This window comes from Acomys minous, assembly GCF_964271855.1.
Source record: "Acomys minous genome assembly, chromosome: 3".
NCBI lineage: Eukaryota > Metazoa > Chordata > Mammalia > Rodentia > Muridae > Acomys > Acomys minous.
In genome coordinates, this window is record NC_140485.1 from 108,043,086 (window position 1) to 108,064,022 (window position 20,937).

General features: G+C 35.3%; 1 protein-coding gene and 1 long non-coding RNA gene across 12 annotated transcripts in view; one reads left to right on the forward strand and one right to left on the reverse strand.

Moving 5' to 3' along the window:
* The window catches only part of TRDN (triadin), a 355,846-nt gene that overhangs the window by 83,360 nt on the left and 251,549 nt on the right, over positions 1-20,937 (reverse strand). For all 11 annotated transcript variants that reach the window (XM_084777414.1, XM_084777409.1, XM_084777410.1 and 8 more), the window contains one exon: positions 12,893-12,943. In XM_084777414.1, coding sequence (XP_084633540.1) covers positions 12,893-12,943 — 51 coding nt within the window. The remainder of the gene's footprint in view (positions 1-12,892; positions 12,944-20,937) is intronic.
* On the forward strand, positions 1,429-20,785 carry LOC311595060. The gene is made up of 4 exons (XR_014778300.1): positions 1,429-1,535; positions 6,952-7,038; positions 8,402-8,446; positions 20,463-20,785. It is a non-coding gene; the product is annotated as an uncharacterized lncRNA (long non-coding RNA).

Here is a 20,937-nt window from a genome sequence, read left to right on the forward strand (position 1 = left end):
TTAAGAGCTTAATTCATAAAAGCTCCTTTTTAGATGCCATTTCTATCAATCAATAAATACATTTTAAGATACATGAAATTGTAGTTCTTAGGGATAACTTGTATGATCACTAAAACAAAACTATCCCAAAATATTGATTAAAATCCAGTGGTCAAGGGTTACACTTGGAAGCTTGGGTGGGGGTGGGAGAGAGAGAGAGAGAGAGAGAGAGAGAGAGAGAGAGAGAGAGAGAGAGAGAGAGAGAGAGAGAGAAAGGAAGGAACCATGGGATAAGACTTGGATGCCAGAGAGCAAGGGTGTTGGCTTATTTTTGTTTTTTGTTTTTTATCTGTTTTTCCTCAAACTGATTAGTGATGCATAAGAACACAATATCTGATTTGAATAAACATTTGACACAGGGCCATTCATTTTGAGCATTTCAGAAGCTTAACACCAAGCAAGCCGCAGAACAGAGAACCTGCTTTTTCACACAGGGCACTCACTTTTCCAGGCTGTTGGTTTCATTTACGAAATGTAAATTGCTGTTGGGCCTGGGGAATGGAGCTTCATTAATTAGTTTTCAATGTCATCAACACTGTGTTCTGAAGTAGAACAGGCACGCCGTATGTTGAAAGTGCATGCCAGGAAAAGTGGAAACAGGACCAATTTTGTATAGGAGTTTCTGCTTGGTCCTCTTAACAAAATCAGTGTACAAATCCAAGAATCATCACCAGTTTGTTTGTTTTTTTTTCATCACCAGTTATAAAACACCTTTACTTAAATTATTGCAAAACAAAACACTAATGTATTTGATATCTTTATTTAGTCATGTTTACATAATAGTTTCCTATTTGCTGCTTTAGCACACAGAAGACTTATGTGTGAATTATATGTAATAATGATATATATCATAGTGGCCAATGATATTTTGCATTTGACACATGATATCCACTCCCAGGTAAGTGTATTAAGTGTATTACCTATGTTATTTATATAATGTTAATTAATAATCATTAGTGTTATAACCTCAGTATCATATATACTTTACCTGCTTTAGATGAAATTTTATTTTCATAGTTAAGGAAAGGAACATACTATTTAATCCTCTTTTAAGTACATATTGGGCCACTTTACAGATAACAGTTCTGAGGATTAATGATCTAAACCCATTTTGCTGAGCAAATAGCACAACTAGTATTCTAAGGTGGATTATATTATCTCATCCCTAAGCTTTAAGGAGACAATCCCACTTCTTTAATATCCCTGCTTTACATATAAATAAATTACTACATACAAAAATATATAGTAAGCTTTGTATAGGTAAACTATATTATTTAGATTATATAACTTAGAAAAACTACCATTAGTGGTTAGCTACCAGGAGTCACTGTGGTGTCTATGTTTTGGAGTCAATCATTAAATCACAAGTTGTATTAATCAGTTTCTTATTGAGTTGGCAGAAAGAAAGAGAGAAAGAAAGAAAGGAAGGAAGGAAGGAAGAAAGAAAAGCTTTGAACACCAGTAGAAAACTGGTATCCAACTCACATGCTCAGGAGGTAATAATGTCTTGGGAAGATTTTCTATTCAAACAATTAAAGAACCTATTCATTTGAAGGAATAGTATCTGTTATCATTTGTTCAGGATATCGACCTTTTGTATGAGGCTTTGAGGAAACATGGTAGCTGAAGATCCAGGTCTAAAGGGACTCTGAAGATGAATTCTGAGTCCTCTGAGATAATTTTGTGATCTGGGTTTGGCCTCCTCAGTACTCCATTTTCACTTTCATAAAAACAGTCTTTGTGGGTAAATTCAATTGAATACTATGCATGAAGTGTTTAACAGATCCTGGGTACTAGACAATGAGTGTGTGTTATCTACTTTATTAGTATTTATTTTTCTGCACTCTGAAGTTAATGTTAAGTAGCAAATATTTACGTTTATCCTAAAATAAGTCAGTGACATTTTAGTTTGAATTGTATTGATAAAGATGCTCTAAACCAGTGATTTTCATATCATCTGAGTAATCACTTCGATTTTAGGCAAAACTGTGTTGCTCTTACTCTACTACGGCTCACACAATTGTTCTGGCTCTACTTCTGTCTCTTGCTGTCTGTCTCTATGTGCCTCTGTCTCTCTGTCTGTCTCTATGTGTCTCTGTGTCTCTCTCTGTCTCTGTCTCTTTTTCACATGCACACACATACACAATACACATACATTTTCTCTGTCTCCTCCTGCCTGTCTAATGGCTCACAGGTCTGTCTTTGTAACTGAAGTGCTCAGTATTTTATGCTGATGCCTTGATTCTGCATCTTTTCTGGGCAAGATACCCAAAGGACTCTGATGCTCAGATGAGTTTGCTGAGTGGACACTGAAAACACATAATAGGCCAGAGGGCTTTGTCAGTGTTCAGCTTAGAATAAATGCATACCCTGTTCCTGCCTCATTCTGTCATCATTTCATCTTCGGGATCCTCTGTCTCTTCTATATGCTTAGCACGATGTACCACATTTCTGATAGTGTCATCCTGCCTCTATCTGCTCTTTCTTTTGTGCCTAGTTATGTAGAGTCTCATTAGTCTTTCTTTCCTTGAAGCTTCCAAATGTGAAGAGTGTGCATTCAAATAGGTAAGATATAATTGGGGTTGTCTGCACCCAATGTAAGTCACACAAAAGCTCTCTAATAAGAACAAACCCCTATCTTGTTATTTGAAGATGGCCAGGTAACTTGGATGTATTCAAACTAATGATTGAAAATCCTTTAAGTAAGCCTTAAAGGGAAGCAGACATTTTATAACACTTACTTGCTAAGGTGACAAACACATATATTCTGTGGCTTGTTTTCTCTGGGTTGTTTGTTTGTTTGGTTGGTTTTTAAAAAGTAAGCCCCTAAATAGACTTTTTCAGGATAATTATGTGTCATTTAAATTTAAATGGTAATAATTATCAAGTTAATAAGGACTTCTTATTTTCTGGTACAAGTACACATTGTGTTGTATCTGGTACATAATTGTAAAAATAGTATGACCCCAGGTGAAAAATGATTCCTGCAAAAAAATTAAAATAAGCACTCAAGCTAATTGGATTGATATGACAATTAAAAAATACCCCAAATGAAAGAAGCATATGGGAGTGATGAGGAAACTGGACTCACTGAGTCATGGTAGATTTCTGCCTCATTCTATTCTCTCCATTTTAATGAGGGATATATATATATATATGTGTGTGTGAAGGAATGCAATGCTTGAAACATAAATGGTTTCAATTATGTATATTTACATATGTATTATGTATATTTACATATACAATTATACACATAACACATATTTTCAGTGTCATCATGACTCTAACTGCAGAATCTTAATTAAAATAATTTTATAATAAATAAGGACATATGGATAGGTAAGTTCCCGTTTTGTTCATTTTCAACATGTTTTACTCCATTGTTACTTTTTTACATTCCACAAACCTAAAGAAGCTAAATAACAAAAGGGACCCTAGGGAGGATGCTTAATTCTCATTCAGAACGATAAATAGAACAGACCCCAGAAGCTGCTAAAGAGAGGGAACAGGATGGGAGCGTACCATAGATCCTCTGAAAGCAGTGGATGGAAGCAGATGCTGAGACATATTGCCAAACTTTGGGGCACAGCCAAAGCTGACTTACATAAGATTTGGGTATAGAAGGACCCAGAGGGTACAGAAGTGCCACAAGGAGACCAACAGAGCCAACAAATCTTGGCCCAGCGGGGCCTTCAGAGACTGATGCAACAACCAAGGAGGGTGAAAGGAGAGGACCTAGATTCCCTGCTCAGATGTGGTCCACAGGCAGCCCAGTCTCCATGTGAGTCCCCTAATAGTGGAGCAGGGGCTACCTCTGACATAGACTCTGTGGTCGGCTCATGGATCACTCCCTCTTGGTGGAGTGGCCTTGCCAAGCCACAGAGGAATAGGGCACAGGCAATTCTGATGACACTTGATAGGCTGAGGTGCGATGGCAGCCCTGAGGAGGGCTTCCCCTTTGTGAGGAGTAAAGGAGGAGGATTGTGGGGAAGAGGGAGGGTGTGTCAGAAGACAAGGGAGGGGGCTACAATTGGGATGTAAACTGAATTAATTAAAAAAAGAAATTAATAAAAAAATTAGAAAATGCATTATTTTATATTTTGAAGTAACTTGTAATGTATATGTTACTGTAGAGTGAAGCAATATATTCTGTCTTTGATTTTTAAACTTGAAAGCTACATTATATTTATTCTATTTGTATGCATGTGTGAACATTATAGGTCAAAGGAAAACTATCAAGAATCTCTCATCTTTTTCTCCCATTTTGGTCCCAGGGATCAAAGTCAAATTACAAAGCTTGGCAGCAGGCATTTTTTAGATGCTGAGCCATCTCACATGCATGGAAAAGGATACATTCTAGGTACAAAAATAAAACACCTATTAATTATTAAAGTTCTTTTAGATGGGTTTTTAAAAAATGTTTTGTGATTTCTATACAAAAGTACTACAAACATTTAAATGTATTCTTTATACATAGATTTGTTTCTGTTGTTAATATTATCAATTTAAATAATAAGTATTTGTTTTAGCCATTGTTGATGCTTAGGAATAGGTTGATTTTGCACCTAGGAATTTGGTTAGCTTCTCTTACTCTGGCAAAATCTTTATGTATATTAACTTGACATTTCCAGAGAGATAACAATATTCTGTACGGAGGAAATAGCCTCGCCTTTCCATTTTCAGTTGTGATCCATTTTTTCCATGGAGACTACGTGGTACAATATTGAAATTGAAATTAGAGATTCAATGTATTCCTCACTATTGGGGGTGTGCCTTGATAACAGAACTCTTTTCATCTTTGTTTTCTTGCTTGCTAATCACTGCTGATGAATCAATGCTATAATTTGGTGGGCTTTAATTTCTAGAAATAATTTAAATGTCTGCCTTCGTGTGTCCTACAGGTGACTATGCCTAGGAGTGTTTGACGTCCTTACTTTGCTCTGAGGAAACAAGTCATCGTGTCTTCTGAAAGTCTTAAGTGATTGGCTCTCGTATTTATAATCATTGTGTTACATTGTTAACTGGCATTTCATCTCCTGAAAACACCCTCCTTGCATGCCACTGACCAAGGTGACTGTCATGGTGCTCATTTTCATGCAGCACTTGGTTTGCTTCCCTTCTTCCTAGCCAGGCTCTGACCTCCCTTTTCTCAAACAATATACTTGGGAGACATTACAATGTCCACTTCCCCCTTCCCCTTTGCAATGTAGATAAATCCCCTAATCTTGTGCCTGCTTTTCAACTCAGGGATGTCCCTCTAGGACCTCAGAGTAAGCCCTTTGCTATTAAAAAACGTGGGGGGAAAATGGGGGCTTCTCTTCAAGTAGGAGTATCATTGATAGCTGCCCACGGAGAGCACATGGTGAGCTCAGTCAGTACTTAACACCTCCTGAGGTTTGGACTCAACAGAGCTGAGTCCCTCTTACTTTTTGCAAACGTAGAGAATTGAGGCTTCCTGGAAGTCGGACTCTAGTGCAGTTTTTCTTTGACATCATGATTGTCTCATAATAGAGCACTTTCAGTACATTTCTCCCTTACTTTCTCACCTGAAGCAATTTGCTTAACATAGAAGAAGCTTTCTGCACACTGACTCAATGTCACATTAAGGATAATGGTTTCTTATTTATTCAAATTGTCTATGTTTCTGGCAAATCTTTGTTATTTACCTTGTTATTCAAATTATCTATGTGTTTGGTAAATTTTTGTTATTTACACTTTTTTTTTCAAACTGCTGTCTTTACCTAAATGTTAGAGATATTTACATAAATTCCAGCAATCTATTCACCCATGATTTAATATTCTGTTTTTTCTTCAAAGCACCACTAATTGTCTTCATCTCTCACTTGCAATCCCTCTCTTTGTCTCTTCCCCTTTTCTCTTTATCTCCCTTTTCTTCTTCTACTCTGTGATCAGTTTTGCAAAGATTTTCCATTTCATTATCTCTTCAAGAGTATTCAACAGATATTCACCAACGTCATGGACTGACACTGCCACCTGGCACACGTGTCCTCACGCTCATTCTTCTACAGGCTGCCTGAGACAAAAATGAGTGAATAAGGAAAGTTTAGTGTATATGTAAGTTGGAATACTATTCAGTTCTAAAGATAAATGTTATCATGAAGTTTGCAGGAAAATGGATAGACTTAGAGTGAATAAGGTCACTCACTGTCAAAATGAAAAAGATGCCTACACTACCTCATATGCATAATCTAGCCTATAATATATATGTATTTATGTAAGCAAGTGGACATGCACATATGTGAACATGTAGAAAAGAGATTGGTAACGGTAAATATTAGGAGATGATGGAAGATTGCAGACAATGAGCACTTTATGAAAGACGCTTTTCTAGTTCTAACTTTGCCCTGGATTTTTCATCTTTGATGGTAGAAATATACGTTAAAATATATTCAATGGTGAAAATATGAAATCCAATGTGAATCTCCATATCTTTCATCTTGAATGGGTAGTCTAGATGTCTGAAAGTTCATTGAGTTGTATTGTCTTTTGGTTAGTTTTCATGTATGTTGTGCAAAAATTTTATATCTTTTAAAATAAAGTTTAAAATCCATAAATAATATTTCTACTAGTGTTTTTCTGCCTATCATTTGTGATTAGGGTTTAGGGCTCTATTTGACTTAGAGAATAAGAAGACTTCATAGGGAAATTTCTCTTTAGCACTGGTATTTGCATTTCCCGCTAGGTGCTCTGCCTGTCGAGTCTCAGGTTCTTGGTTGCCCATGCGGTGTTAGGAAAGGGTTCCATGAGGTAAGTCTCAAATCTTATGAGATATTAATTGGTTACTACCACCAGCTTTGTGTGCCTGTTGTACCAGAGTATCTGGAAGGCAGGTTACCATTGTAGACAGAAGGATTTGTAGCTGGGTTGATGTTTATCTTTCTCTTTTTGTAGCATGAAGAGTAACTTCCAGTACCAGACAGCAGGGGTTAAAGGTCTATGCATGGCACCAATTTGACTTCTTCATGTGCAATGAGTTGTGTAAGTGTTGCCTTCAGAAATAGGGCCTCGCCATCCTTGATTATTTTTATTCACACTAAACACATTGTTGAGCAAACTATATCTATCTGCTTGTTTAAGAGAGCAGGTATTGGAAAGGAAAAGAACATATTGATCTGTGATTTTATAAAACACTGGACCACAGCACCTGAACGTCTCCCCAAATTATTTAAGTAACACTAAGTAAGTTTATTTATTTGAGTTTTATTTGTGTTTTGTTTAAAAGCAAAAATAGGCCTTTAAATGAAAAATACTGCATTATATACTAAAGTATTTTAATCCTCAAGAAGTAGTAATGAGATAGAGATTACGAAATTAATGTTTGAAAGGATATTTTACTTATATCCAGTTTTATTTATGGAGCAACAAAGGACCGAAATACAGCCTATTGTTGAAGTAAGATAAAAATGAAAATAAGTACTTTTCACCATAATCTTCAACGTAATGTTGTTGTTCCATAAAATGGGTTGCAAACATGCCTATGAAAAATGCTGAGCACATCACTATTTCTCCCTAACAGCCTACTCACACACAGAGGATAAACCTTTTTTTTTCTGGTTATTTTTCTGCAACATTAAGGCTCAAAAATCCTTAGCAGATAAAAAATAACTTGTATGCAATAGAAATGGGGAAATGTGAGACCTACCTTGGTAGCCCCTTTATTCTTTCTACCTCGGGGTTTAGGGTTGGAATACAAAGTACACAATGGTATCCCTTATCTGTAGATAGACACTCTACCTGCAGCTATGAATGTGCTGTTTCAAGGTAACAGTATGCCACATACTGACACATATAATTAATGTCACCTCACTGACACATATGACTAAAGTCAACAAGGCTCTACAGTTAGAGAATGGAAATGTCTTCCAGATGCTATGGGAGAGCTGGCCTGGAGAAGGAGAATGCTAATAACAGTTAAGAAAAGGTGGACAGATTCAGTTAGATGGTGAAGCTGGCAACACTGCTCTACCTCACAGGAGAGTGACAGCAGTCGTAAATACTGGCATACCTTTTACTTTAAAATTATTTTAAAAGTTAGATTTTTTAAATATTACTATGAAAGTAAACACATGGTAACAAGTTTGCTAATAATTCTGATCAAATATTTTCCATGAAAAACATATATGAAAAATCACAATGTACCCTAAAAATATAAATAAGTTTGTCAAATGAAAGCAAATTTAAAATTTATCATGTCATTTAGGGCAAGAGTTTCCTGGAGGATAAGCTAGACCTAAATATGATATATAGAAATTTTGAAAATTAATTTGGTGGCAAAGCATTATACATACTGTTACTTATAATCCTAAAAATAACTAAGGTCAGCATTTTATCTATATTTCAGTGTGTGAAGTTGACATCAAAAGCCTTGGATAAAGAAACACCCCAGGTATAGTCAAACATTTTGTCAAAGATGTTTCCAGAGCAAAAAGTTTGGTTTTGTTTTTTATGAACAGAGAAATTATGGTGTGGTCAGATTCCCAGGGTGGTGGGCTGAAATCTTCAAGTTCCAGGTTCAGCATCTTACTGGGAGGAGGTGAGTTTATGTGTTTGTATGTCATTAAAGTGCTTATACAACACATATAGAAACCAACCATAAGGATTACTGATTTTAGTGTAGAAGGAAGCAATTTGTGCTATAAGAAATCTAACCAATAACCAGTTAGTAAGGGGTTTAGTTTGCTTTGTTTGTTTTGTTCTGTTTCGAGACACCAAGACCACATAACCAGGGCCCTTCCTTTTATGTGTATTGAGGTGTTACGAGAAAATTTCAGTCTTAATCCACTAATCTAGTAGCTAAGCCAGTAACAAAAGACAGCAGAGTGTGCTAATCTTCCTTTTCAAGAGCTCTCTCCTCTTCCTTACATAAAGAGTCAAGTCTAATGATATTATTCTCTGAATGTCTAATTTATTCATGCTGTCATATTATATCCCCTCTAAATGTGGTTGCAAATTATTTTTCTGTAATAATGTTGCTTTTAGAATTTTACTGTGATTCAACATGCATTTGGGCAGTACATGTAAGAGGGATTATGGGAGACTGCTAAATGCTGAAATTCTCTTTCCTGCATAATGAAAGTAACTTCTAAAATACACTGAATTGAAGCAGGAGACCCTTTAACAAGTGAGATTGCTTCACCTTCTTCAGACAGATGTCCACAGCTGGCTTCAAAGAGACACTCCAGGAAGAAAATCACCGTGGAGGTTTTCAAAGTCCCATATCTGATGTGTGATATTAAACTTTTCTTTGATTTTTTTTAGTAATGATAAATTATGCTAAAAAATTTCTCTGAAATAACATCTTATACATCTTAAAAAGACATTGTAGCACTTTAATGTATCCTGTTTAGAAAATAAAAAGGTACAGTTGGTATAAATCTAAATCAACCATAAGCAACATTATATATTTGATATACATACAAATCCATACATATATTTTTATATAATTTTCTTATGAGGGCAAAGACATTTGCAAATATAGACTGTAAATTGAGGTAGAATTCTCAGTAGATGTTTGTATGTAACTGTACATTAATTAATAAGAACATAGATTATGAGTCTAATAACTTGGAGAACTAATCAATACAGACTTAAATCAACAGATTTCACTGCCAGGAGAGTATGTTTCTTCATTTGATTTAGTTTATTTGTTTGCTGTTTGTTTTCTTTTCTTTTTGGTAATATATTATTTAATTCTTCTTCCATACATTACATCCCAACGGTAGCTATCCATTCCTCCACTTCTCCAAGTCTGCCCTCACCTCTCCTCTCACCCAGATCCGCTTCTCCTCCACAGCCTTTTAGAAGAGAGCAGGCCTTCCAGGGACAGTAACCAAACACTGGTATAATAAGTTACAATAAGACAAGGCCATTCAAACCTTCATATCAACCTAAACAAGGCAAGCCAGTAGGAGGAAAAGAGCCCCAAGAGCAGGAAGAAGAGTCTGAGACACTGCCCATTTCCATTGGTAGGAGGCCCATTAGAATACCAAGCTATACAACCATAACGTATATGCAGAGGCCATAGCTCATGCCCATATAGACTCTGTGACTGTCACTTCAGTCTCTGTGCATCCCTACGAGCTTTGCTCAACTCTCCTCTCAAATTAATTTGGGTTTGGGACAGATGATGTTTTAAAATGAAATTGTATTATTTCGTAGTTATATTACATGAAGAGTTAGCATGAGAGGTAAGTCCTAACCTTCATTTTGAGCTATGTAAATAGTAAGCAATAGTGAATGAGCGAAACAGATGCTGAGTAAAATACAAGTATCTCAAACTATATTAGAAGAAAAGTACAGTCTTTGTAGACTGTGAATTGCAAATTATGTGCATTAAAACATATAAGCCCATGTGTGTGTGTATAGAGAAAGGAAGAGGGAAGAAAAGGAGGTAGGAGCAGGAAAAAGAAAAGAGGAGGAGAGAAGGAGGAAGAGTGAGACAGAGACAGAGGCAAAATAGAATGCTGAATATTCAAAAATATCACTGATTCTGCCACTTTTCCAAAATGTGACATAAAAAAAAGGCTCCTTTTTGTCATTGTCCTAAATTGTTTTCCAAAGGCTAAATTGAAGAGTTCTTGATTAGAAAATTTCAAGACAGCCTAGTAATGACTATACATACAGCCTGGTACTTACTGTACATATAGCCTAGTAGCGACTGTACACACAGCCTGGTACTTACTGTTGGTAGTGACCACTCTTATCCAGATGTATAACAAAAAGTAACAAGTGGAGCAAAGAGATCTGCAAAATGTACTGTTTGAAGGTAGAACAACAATAACAACAACAACAACAACAACAAAACCTCAGGATATGTAATGTTGGAGTCAAGCTTGTGAAAATGGGGATAAACCTTTAAAGGAAAATTCAACACAGAAGGGAATGGTGACTTCAGGGCAAGACTTTATCCAGCTAAACTTTCAACTTGTGAAAAGGGATTAAAGAAATCATAAGCAGCTTGGGATTCAAGACACAGGAAATCTTAAGCAAATGCAAGCTAAGGAGGGGGCTAAGTTCTAGTCCGAGCAAACAGAAGAACTTGGTAGCATGTGTTTTTGCTTTTATCATTAAGGATACAAGAAAGAGGTTGTAGAATCCTCCATAAGTTTAGAAAAGTTCATGGCTAGGTGTTTGCTAGAGCAGTCACTGCATAAAGGTCTGGAAAGGTGGTTTCATGAAGCTCCGAAGATGAAGACTAGATTGCTTTGGGGACCCTAAGATGGTAGTGATACCAGAGCCATGAAATACCTGCCAAAGAGAGCTGCAGACGGTGTGTGGAACCAGCTCAAGAGAGAGATTGCTACAGTTAACAAAACTGGAAGGCACAAGTTTTTAAAACAACCTTTACATCAGACATGAAGAATTGCCCCACTGGCTTTGAGTCTTGCTTTGGACCCTTACTCAGCTCCCTATTCTCATTTTTTGGAAAATATATATTCTGTTGGCCATGTGTGATATAGTTTTGGATTATTATCTTATATATGACCACAGCTAAGAGATGTCCCTGAGTCTCAAAAGACTCTTAAGTCATTTTAAGACTGAAAGACTATAGGGAAGTTAAAAGTTGAACCAAACGCATCTTGCATTTTGATATGGCTATAAGCCTATGGAATCCAGAGAGTGGAATATAGTGATTTGAATGAGAATGCCCTTGCCCCAATCTTTCCAAATAGTTCATAAGTTGAGAATTAAGCCTGTAAATACGTGAGCCTATGAACTATTTGGAAGGATTAGGAAGTGGCCTTCTTGGAGCAGGTATGTCTTTGTTGAAGGAGATGTGTCCTCCTAGGAGGAAGTGTTGGGCTTTGAGGTTTCAAAAGCACATACTAGGCCAAGTCTCTCTCTCTCTCTCTCTCTCTCTCTCTCTCTCTCTCTCTCTCTCTCTCTCTCTCTCTCTCTCCACACTCCTGCCTGGCAATGAGGGTATAAAACTCTCAGATAGTGTCCAGCACCATGCATGCCTGCATAACACCATGCTCCCCACCATGATGATAATGGACTAATTCTCTGAACCTGTCACCAAGCAACTAGTTAAATTGTTACTTCTCTAAGACTGTCCTTACTCATAGCAACTCTCTCCAGCAATAGAAACCCTACCTAAGATAGCTAGTATATTAAGTAAATGAAAACTTGGGTGTATTAATTCTGAAGATAGGAAATTGAGGGAAGGCTGCAACAAATGAGGTGGATGACTCATGAAGAAATTATTTTTTTAAATAAGACTAAGATATTAATGGACAGAAGATTAGCTCATTTCTCATGGAACTCAAATAATGATTATAAATAAAAATTTTATGTTTTCTTGGCAATAAAAACATAATGAGCCTAAAACATATAGAATAAGCCTCAGAGTATTGAAAAATAAGAGAATTCAGAGATCCACTGTGTCTCACCCCTTCTTTATACACACACACACACACACACACACACACACACACACACACACACAAATACATACATAGATAGACAGACAGATGTAGATAGAGTGCTAGAGTATATATCTATAGTTATAGCTATAGATATAAATATACATGATATAGATAAATATTAGAAAGAGGGTGTGAGAGGCAATAGAGGCAACTTCTTCCTAGTAGTTATATTTTCTTATCTATATTACTTTTCATTGTTAAGAAAAATTCCTTCATTACTTTATACCTGATTTCCTCCTTTTCCCACTTCTTACAAATGCTAATACTGTTTAAGATACGATGTTATAAACAGCCTATGAAATTTTGGTTTGCACAACTGTGAAAATAATGCCCCCAATGTACAAGGCACTTGTACAGATAGTTTAACTTACAATTATGCTACTAAATTAAATGTATTCTCTTACCTTTATCTTTCAAATCTGAAGAACTCTTTCCAGGTTTTCCCTTTTTTATTTCTGGAAGAAATAATGGGAAAGAAATGTTAAAAGAATAGATCATTTTTATCACTAGATTCTATGTTCTGTTTAGGGAGGCCTCAATCAACAGAGGGCCTCTTCATTGATATTCAAGATACAGCTATGCTACTCATTATATTGCCTAAAATGTCACAATTATGGATGTATTTATAAATAGACATATGTGAAAAATAACAATTAGTGAAATATAGGCCATGAATTTGAAGGGCAAGGGGAGGGCCACATGAGAATGTTGGGAGGGAGAAATGTAATTAAATTATAATTCAAAAATAAAAGATAAAAATCATTATAGGTGATATTATATAAAAACTAACATCATATATTAACTATGCATCCATAAAGTCTTATGTATGCTTTGTTAGTCCTGCTACTTCCATGAAAAGTTTAAATAAATTTCCAGTATATGAGCTAGGATACCTGCCATTTAAAGTAGCGTTTCTCTAGCTTAACTTCAACAACAAAAAATACTAAAAGCTTTAGGCACATAATATGAAAGCAGCTTTTGGAGGAAAAAACACCAGGGAATTAGACTAACAGAGATAAATTGCAGTCTTGCCAATGAGGCAAGATGGAAAAATAAAGACATTGTAAAAGAATAGGAAATCCCAGTGAGGGCAGATCCATCAGTTGGGCTTATGCTGCACAGATATTTGTAACCAACAAAGTGCTGAATAAATGATACTGTGTGACTTGAGGGCCAACTCTGGAAAAGGCCTGTAGCTTACATCTTGAAAACCTAGTGACACCAGGTCTGGCATTTCTGGCTGAATTCCAGCTGACACCATGTTGGAAAGGACAGGTAAAGATGACCAGATACTGCTCTTGTTCTCTTCGTCACTAGCCAGTACCCACTGTCAGCCATAGGAGGGAAATCGCTGCCATATACGGTAGTCAGAACTTTCAAAAAACTTTAACTAACCTGACCTGCGATTGCAATTGTGTTAGTTGCCCCAGTGAAAAAATTTAGTTTATCTTTTCTGAATTCTGATAATGTCACAAACAAATGGAAGTCATTAGTCAAAACAATTAAATTGTATTCTCCCTGGATAGCTATTGAGTTAAAACATAGTTACTTGAGGAAAAAATATTGTATAATGTCTCATTTTATACATGAAAAGGATTTACTAAACCTACCTTTAAAATTGAGAAAATGAGAGGTCTTGCAACTTTATTTTTAGCTGAGAAGTAGCGCTGAATAGATTTCCAAAGCGGCTGTACTTGTTTGCATTCCCACCAGCAATGAAAGAGACTTTTACTGGATAGCAAATACCATTTTAACTGTGTAACTGGAAGTAAATGTATATTGTGTTTTTTTAAAGCATAGAAAGTTTCCTGGGTCTACAGTAAAATAATATTCAAGTAACTGAGGTCCAAATTACAGAGAAGAAAGATCTTTATTACCACATATTTTTTTTTGGAATGTATTATATTTCCTGTGTTAGCAAGATACTAACAGATGAAACAGAAGGCAACTAAAGAAATGGGTGGCTTACAACGAAGGGTTATTGTAGTGAAGCAGATCTATTGATCAAAGAAAACAGTTAATATAACAACTATCATGTTGTTTTCAAATACCAGCTACTCCTAATCCTATTGGTTCTTCAATAGTTTGGCTTTACTTAGTGGGCAAACTAATTACATAAAGTACAATAAAACAGAAGTTACAAATAGTGTCCCAAGTGATACATGCAGATTTTTATTTAAGAAAAAAAACCTACTGTCCCAAGCTCTTGTGTTTTAGCTACATGTTTCCTATTTATTAATAACCTACAGTGACATACCATCCATATATTGGTAATAAGAATGGTAACAAAATTATATGTGATATTTTATATTTAAAAATAAAATATACAGAATGTGATTTAAATAACTACATATGTCAAAATGTACAAGATTAAAGATTATTAAGTTTGACCTAACAATAGTCAATGGCAATGATTCCAGGAATTGCTTATCAAGTCTGGACATGACTGAAAGAAGTACATTGAAATTAGTTTTTCTTCTAACTCTAATCAACAAGAGACCAAATGCATGCATATAAAATAATATTTTTTTAATAAGAATTGAATACAAGGCCCATAGAAGAGACAAAAAGGTGAAAACTATAAGGAATATCATAAGTGAGAAAAGTGATTCACATTTTTCCTGATACAATTACAAATTTTTCAATCCCAAGCAGTTAGTGCCCAAGTGTTTTTAATGAAGCTGCAGTAATGATATTTTCATTAGTTTACTTTTCATTATTTATTGTCATAAATAATCATCTTCAGAAAGAACTTGGTACATATATTCTTCAGTCTCTTAAAATATTTTTAAATATCTGCTTAAGAATCAGTTAGCATCTTTTCTGACTACATTCCCATCATGTTGCCTTTTGTTAGCTTCAGAACCACTTTGTATTTATTATAAATCTTTGTGTTTTACATTCTATAAATAAAATTATTCAACCTCTATCTTTGAATGACAATTCAATTAAAACTCATGAGAAAAATTTTCTTGACAAAGTGACGCCAGTCTTTGGAAAGTCTGACAGGACACTGTAAATAAGGGAGATTATCTTCATGCTTGTAGTTTGGAAATGCAATTTATACTATAGTCTAATAATTCCAAGCAAAGGATGAGTATGAGGCTTATCTAAGGTGTATCTTGTCACCACAGATGAGAAAAATGTCTTCTCAGTCCATTTGATGTTTTAGGTGTTTTGACTGGCTCTTTTTTTTTTCTCAATGAAATAGAATTCATCAAATTGTCTTAGATAAGAAACATCTCCTGCTTGGATGTTTTATGTTAGGATGCTTCCAGTCAGGAGAAGTTTCTTATCTAAAACAAGACAAGAAGTTGGGAGTGGGAGGGGGACCTATTGGGAAGATATAGGGAAGGTTGGATTGGAGGGTGTATTTGGTCATATTTTATTATCCACACTCCACCTGTGGATTGTGACCCCATGGGGTTAGCATATCAGATATCCTGAATATCACATACTTATAGTAAGAGTCATAATAGTAACAAAAATTATAATTATGAACTAACAATTAAATAATCTTATGGTTTAGGGACACCACAACATGAAGGACTGTATTAAAGGGTTTCAGCGTTAGGAATGTTGAAAACAACTTGTATACATGAATGGAATTCTCAAAAATAAAGAAAAATGTAAAAAACCAAACAAACAAAAAATAAAGAAAACAACACCTGAAGTCATCTGGGTATCCATGTCATTTGACTAAATTCTAAACCATATTTAATTACCCTTCAGAACAGAGAGATCTTTATGCATGCTTAGTGTGATGGTCATCATACATTAAGCAAAATGCCTATTGGAATTCTGAAAATTTATATGGGTGCGTTTGAGTACTCCTCTGCCTAGCTTCTGCAGATATACAAGTAATAAGAGATTATATACTAATAAACTCAAGACTTTGATTGTGTAAGGTTTTAGATTGCATGATCTTGACTTCTATTTCAAAAGTTAGAAATGTAAATCTACTACAAAATGTTGTTTTTCAAGAAAACTTTATTACTTGTGTAATCTTCTTCATATAATCATAAGCAACTTCCAATATCAAGCCCCTATCTTGATAGAAAATGCAAGCCACAAAGGTCTAATCAGTCCCTGCATCCTAAAGAAAAGCCTTGGTCTCCATGGTAACGTATTCTGACTTGAAGTCTATTTTATTTCACATGTATGCACAATGCCTTTAGTGGTTTTATATGATAGCTGAAGCCAAGAGTTCATGAGTCCAATAAGGTTGACCAAAATTGCACCTTATAAAAAAAAAACAATAACAACCTGTTTTGCTCCATAGCCAATTCTTTAATATTTTTCCGGGTGTGGTGGTACATGCCTTTAATCCCTGCACTCAGGAGGCAGAGGCAAGTGGATTGCTGTAAATTTGAGGCCAATCTGGTCATCAAAGTGAGCCTAGGACAGCCAAGGCTACACAGAGAAACCCTGTATCAAAAAGCCATAAAAATGTGCACTTTCTTATTGTTTAACTTTTTAGTTCAATGTATATTCTAATCACTAGTCCATTGTCATCTGTATTGGTTAAATATATTTCCACATTCTGAAGGCTAATTCTTCACTTAGTTAAAGGGATTCGTTCCTGTACAAAGGCTCCTGTAATTTTTTTTTTGAGATCTTATTTGTCAATTATTGCTCTTATTCTCTCTGCTACAAATGCCTTATTCAGAGGGTCAACATCTCTGGATATTCTTTGGAGTACACTACTTAATTTTCCTCTAAAAGTTTCAAAGTATCAGGCCTATGTGAGTTCGTAAATCATGTGTGATTGAGCTTTGTGCAGAGTGAGACGCAAGAATTTAGTTTCGTATTCCCACCTATAGCTACCCAATATTCCAATCACGATTTGTTTAAGATGCCATCTTACCTCCAATGTGAAATTTTTGTCAATTCATCATAAGTCACACAGCTTTAGGAATGTGAATTTATATCTTTGTCCTCAATTTTACTGTATTGATCACTGTGCCTATTATTTATTTAAGTACATTGCTGTTTTATCCTTTGACATATAACAAAATCAGAAGACGGTGATACCTCAAGTGGAGATTTTATTACTCAAGATTGTTTTGACCATCTGAGGCCTTTTTGGGCTTCCCCATGAATTTTATGATTGATTTTTTTCAACTTCTTGAAGATCAGAGTTCGAATTTTAATGAGAATTACATTAAATCTGTATACTGCTTTGATTAGGTTGGCCATCTTCACAATGTTAACCACATCAGTACATGATCATGGGGGTTCTGTCCATCCTGTTTCTTCTTCAACATCTTCCTTCAATGTCTTAATGTTTTAACTGTTACAGGGATTTCATTTCTTTGCTCACATTTATTTCTAAAGGTAGTTTTGTTTCTTTGAGATTTTTATGAACAGGGTTGAATTCCTGATTCTTTTTGAGCATTTTTCTCTTTAGTATATAGGAAGACTACTGATATTTTGTGTGGTAGTGTTGTATCATTCCACTTTATTTAAGATATTTTTCAGATGTTGCATTATTCTGAAGGTAGCACCTTTTGGGCCTTTTTAGAGGGAATATTATCATCCACAAATAATGGTTTTTGCCTTCTTCCTTTCTTCTAAGGGATACACCTGAGTAAAATCTGACTTGTGAGGGACACAAATATACTGCTTGAAGTCTCTTTTCTTTTGTTAGGCTTCTTCTATTGAAAAGAATGGAGCGTATGAAAGTCATTGTACTGTTCTTGATTCTAGTGGAAATCGAGTGAGATTTTTCTCTGTTTAGTGTGAGATTAGCTGGAGGCTTCTTAACAAGAAGAAACACAGATGTCTAAGAAATATTTTTTAATTATTTACCCTTACAAAGGAAATAAAAATTAAAATTAATTTGAGATTTCATCATTCTTCAAAATGGCCATGATAATGAAAACAAATACTGGAGAGGAGATGGGATTGGGAAACCCCTTTTTGCTATTGGAGGCCTGTGAACTGGTACATGCACTCTGAAAATCAGTGTGGAGACCTTTCAAGTGATAGATGTAGGTCTAGCCATAACACTCCTGAGCATAGTCCCCGGATTCCTCTCCATGCTCATCGCTGCTGTATTCACAATAGCTAGGAAGTAGAAAAGTCTAAATGTCCATCAAATGGTAGAATAGATAACAAAAACATAGTGCATATGCAGTCAAATTTTATTCAGAAAGAAAATACTGATTCTGAATATTTCAGAAAAATGGCCTGGAACTGGAGCTAATCATAGTGAGTGAAGTAACTGAGACCAAAAGATGCAGGTTCAGGTTCTCGCTCTCAGTGTTTACACAGAATCACTTCTATAGGCCAAGGAATTAAATCAGAGGATTTTAAGGGAATAGTAATCGGTCATAGGTGGTACAAAGGCAAGGAATGAGAGCAAACTGGGTGATCGTTCAAGTGGGGAGTGTAATAGAAGGCAAGGATACTCAGTACACACACACACACACACACACACACACACACACACACACACACACACACACACACGCACATCACACGCACATGCACACACATGAGCGCACTCATGTACAGGCATACACATGCACAGGTACACACACACACAGGCATCTAATTGAAGATTTGCGTTTGTGTCCTTATGGAGTGTATATATACATAATGAGAAACCTGAACCCAGAAGAGCATGTGAAAGGATTACATCTACTATTGTACAGTGTGGCTCTGGGACAGAGCAGTTCCTCAGAATGACAGTAAACATATTTGTATCACACGGTTGCTCTTCAGAACTGCCAGACTACATAGCCCTGAAGAGGCTGTTTCTAAATCAAGAATATGTTTTCTAGAATTAAGAATTTAGTTATTACCTTTTGATTAAAATAATGAGTTTTCCTAATTCATTGATGAACATGCTCTATAAGATAACTATATACAATTTTTATCAACGTGATCATCTTTCATGATTTTTTTCAGTTTTTAAACTTTTCTGACAATGTTGTTACATAAAATGCAACTATTACTATAAGGTTGCCTAAGAGGAATAAAAATAATTATTTATTCAGCATTTTATTCTTTCACTTAAAAAATGTTGAGTGAACTTTCAAGACAAACTAATTTCAAAATTAAATGTTTATCTAATTAAGGCAGGATAGTTTTGTTATCATCATAGCTTTGCTTTCTACTGCTGTAATAAAGAGCATAGTCCAAAGAAACTCGCACAAAGGATTTATTATCCTTATAGTTTATCACTTATTGTGAAGCAAAGTCTGGGCAGGAACTTGTGTATGAACATCGAGTCAAGAATTGATGTAGAGACAATGAAGAAACTTTGTTTAAGGATTTCCTACCATGGCTTGCTCAGCCAGTTTCTTATAGATACTTATACGACTATATTGCTTGGGCATGGCACTGCCCACAGTAGGCAAGGCTTTCCCACATTAATCATCAATCAAGAAAATGACCAATAGATTTTCTCTCTTGCCAGTGACTCTAGCTTTTTTCAAGTTTACAAAAGACTTATCACCATTAGTTTCTAATCATCCATTCAAGTTAGTTGTAATATATACTTCTGTGTTTATAGTCACTTAGATGCTACTCATTTTCTGTATGTCCTTTAAAACTTTACATATTTACTTAAAACCTTTTGCCACAACACATTTATGTGTGATAGCAAAGATATTTCTCATCAAAATTTAAATATGAAATAAAATAAAATTTATGATATAATTAAATTTAAAAATTTATTGATAGATAAAATGGTATAAGGAAACTGCTAACTTTAAAATTATTCATATAAAAATTGAGTTCATAAATATCTTCCTGATCTTTCTGGTGTCAAATTTCATACAGTGCTTTTAATTTTATCTACCAGTATTGTTCACTGAGATTTCCTTATACTGGGTTTAAAAATAAGACTCTCATTTAAAAAGGAGATTTAGGTTTGTAGTAAATTCGAGCAGAAAGGAAAGTGGCTATATAATCTTTCTGTTATAGATTGAATGCTCAAGTTCCTGCAAAAATAATTTTTTTCAGTCTTAACACTAAAGGCAACATCATTAAACGGTTGGAATTTTGGAACATAAGCACCCTGTGGGTGCCGTAGAAAAGAAAGGCCTGTTCTCATCCATTCGTAAAGTACACTAAAGAAATCCCCATCTTCCTCCTGCCATGTGAAGATAAAAGTAGAGAACAATCAGAAACCTAGAAGAGACTCATACTCAGGAGGTCGCCATGCTGATGGAGAACTGTGAGTCATGAGTCCAGTAATATATAAACTGCCTTGTCTGTCGTATTGTAATAACTGTCATAAGGAAGACACCCTCCTCTAACATACAAAGCTTTCCCTCACCCTCTCCTTCCTTCCTAACTCTATGAACTGTTGTTTGGTGTTACTATCATCTATAGTCTGTAGTCTGCACATGAATTTGACATTGATAAGTAATGATTTGTACATTCTGATGTGCTTATTATCACGTGTCTGTTATTAATCACTGCAGTGTTGTATTGA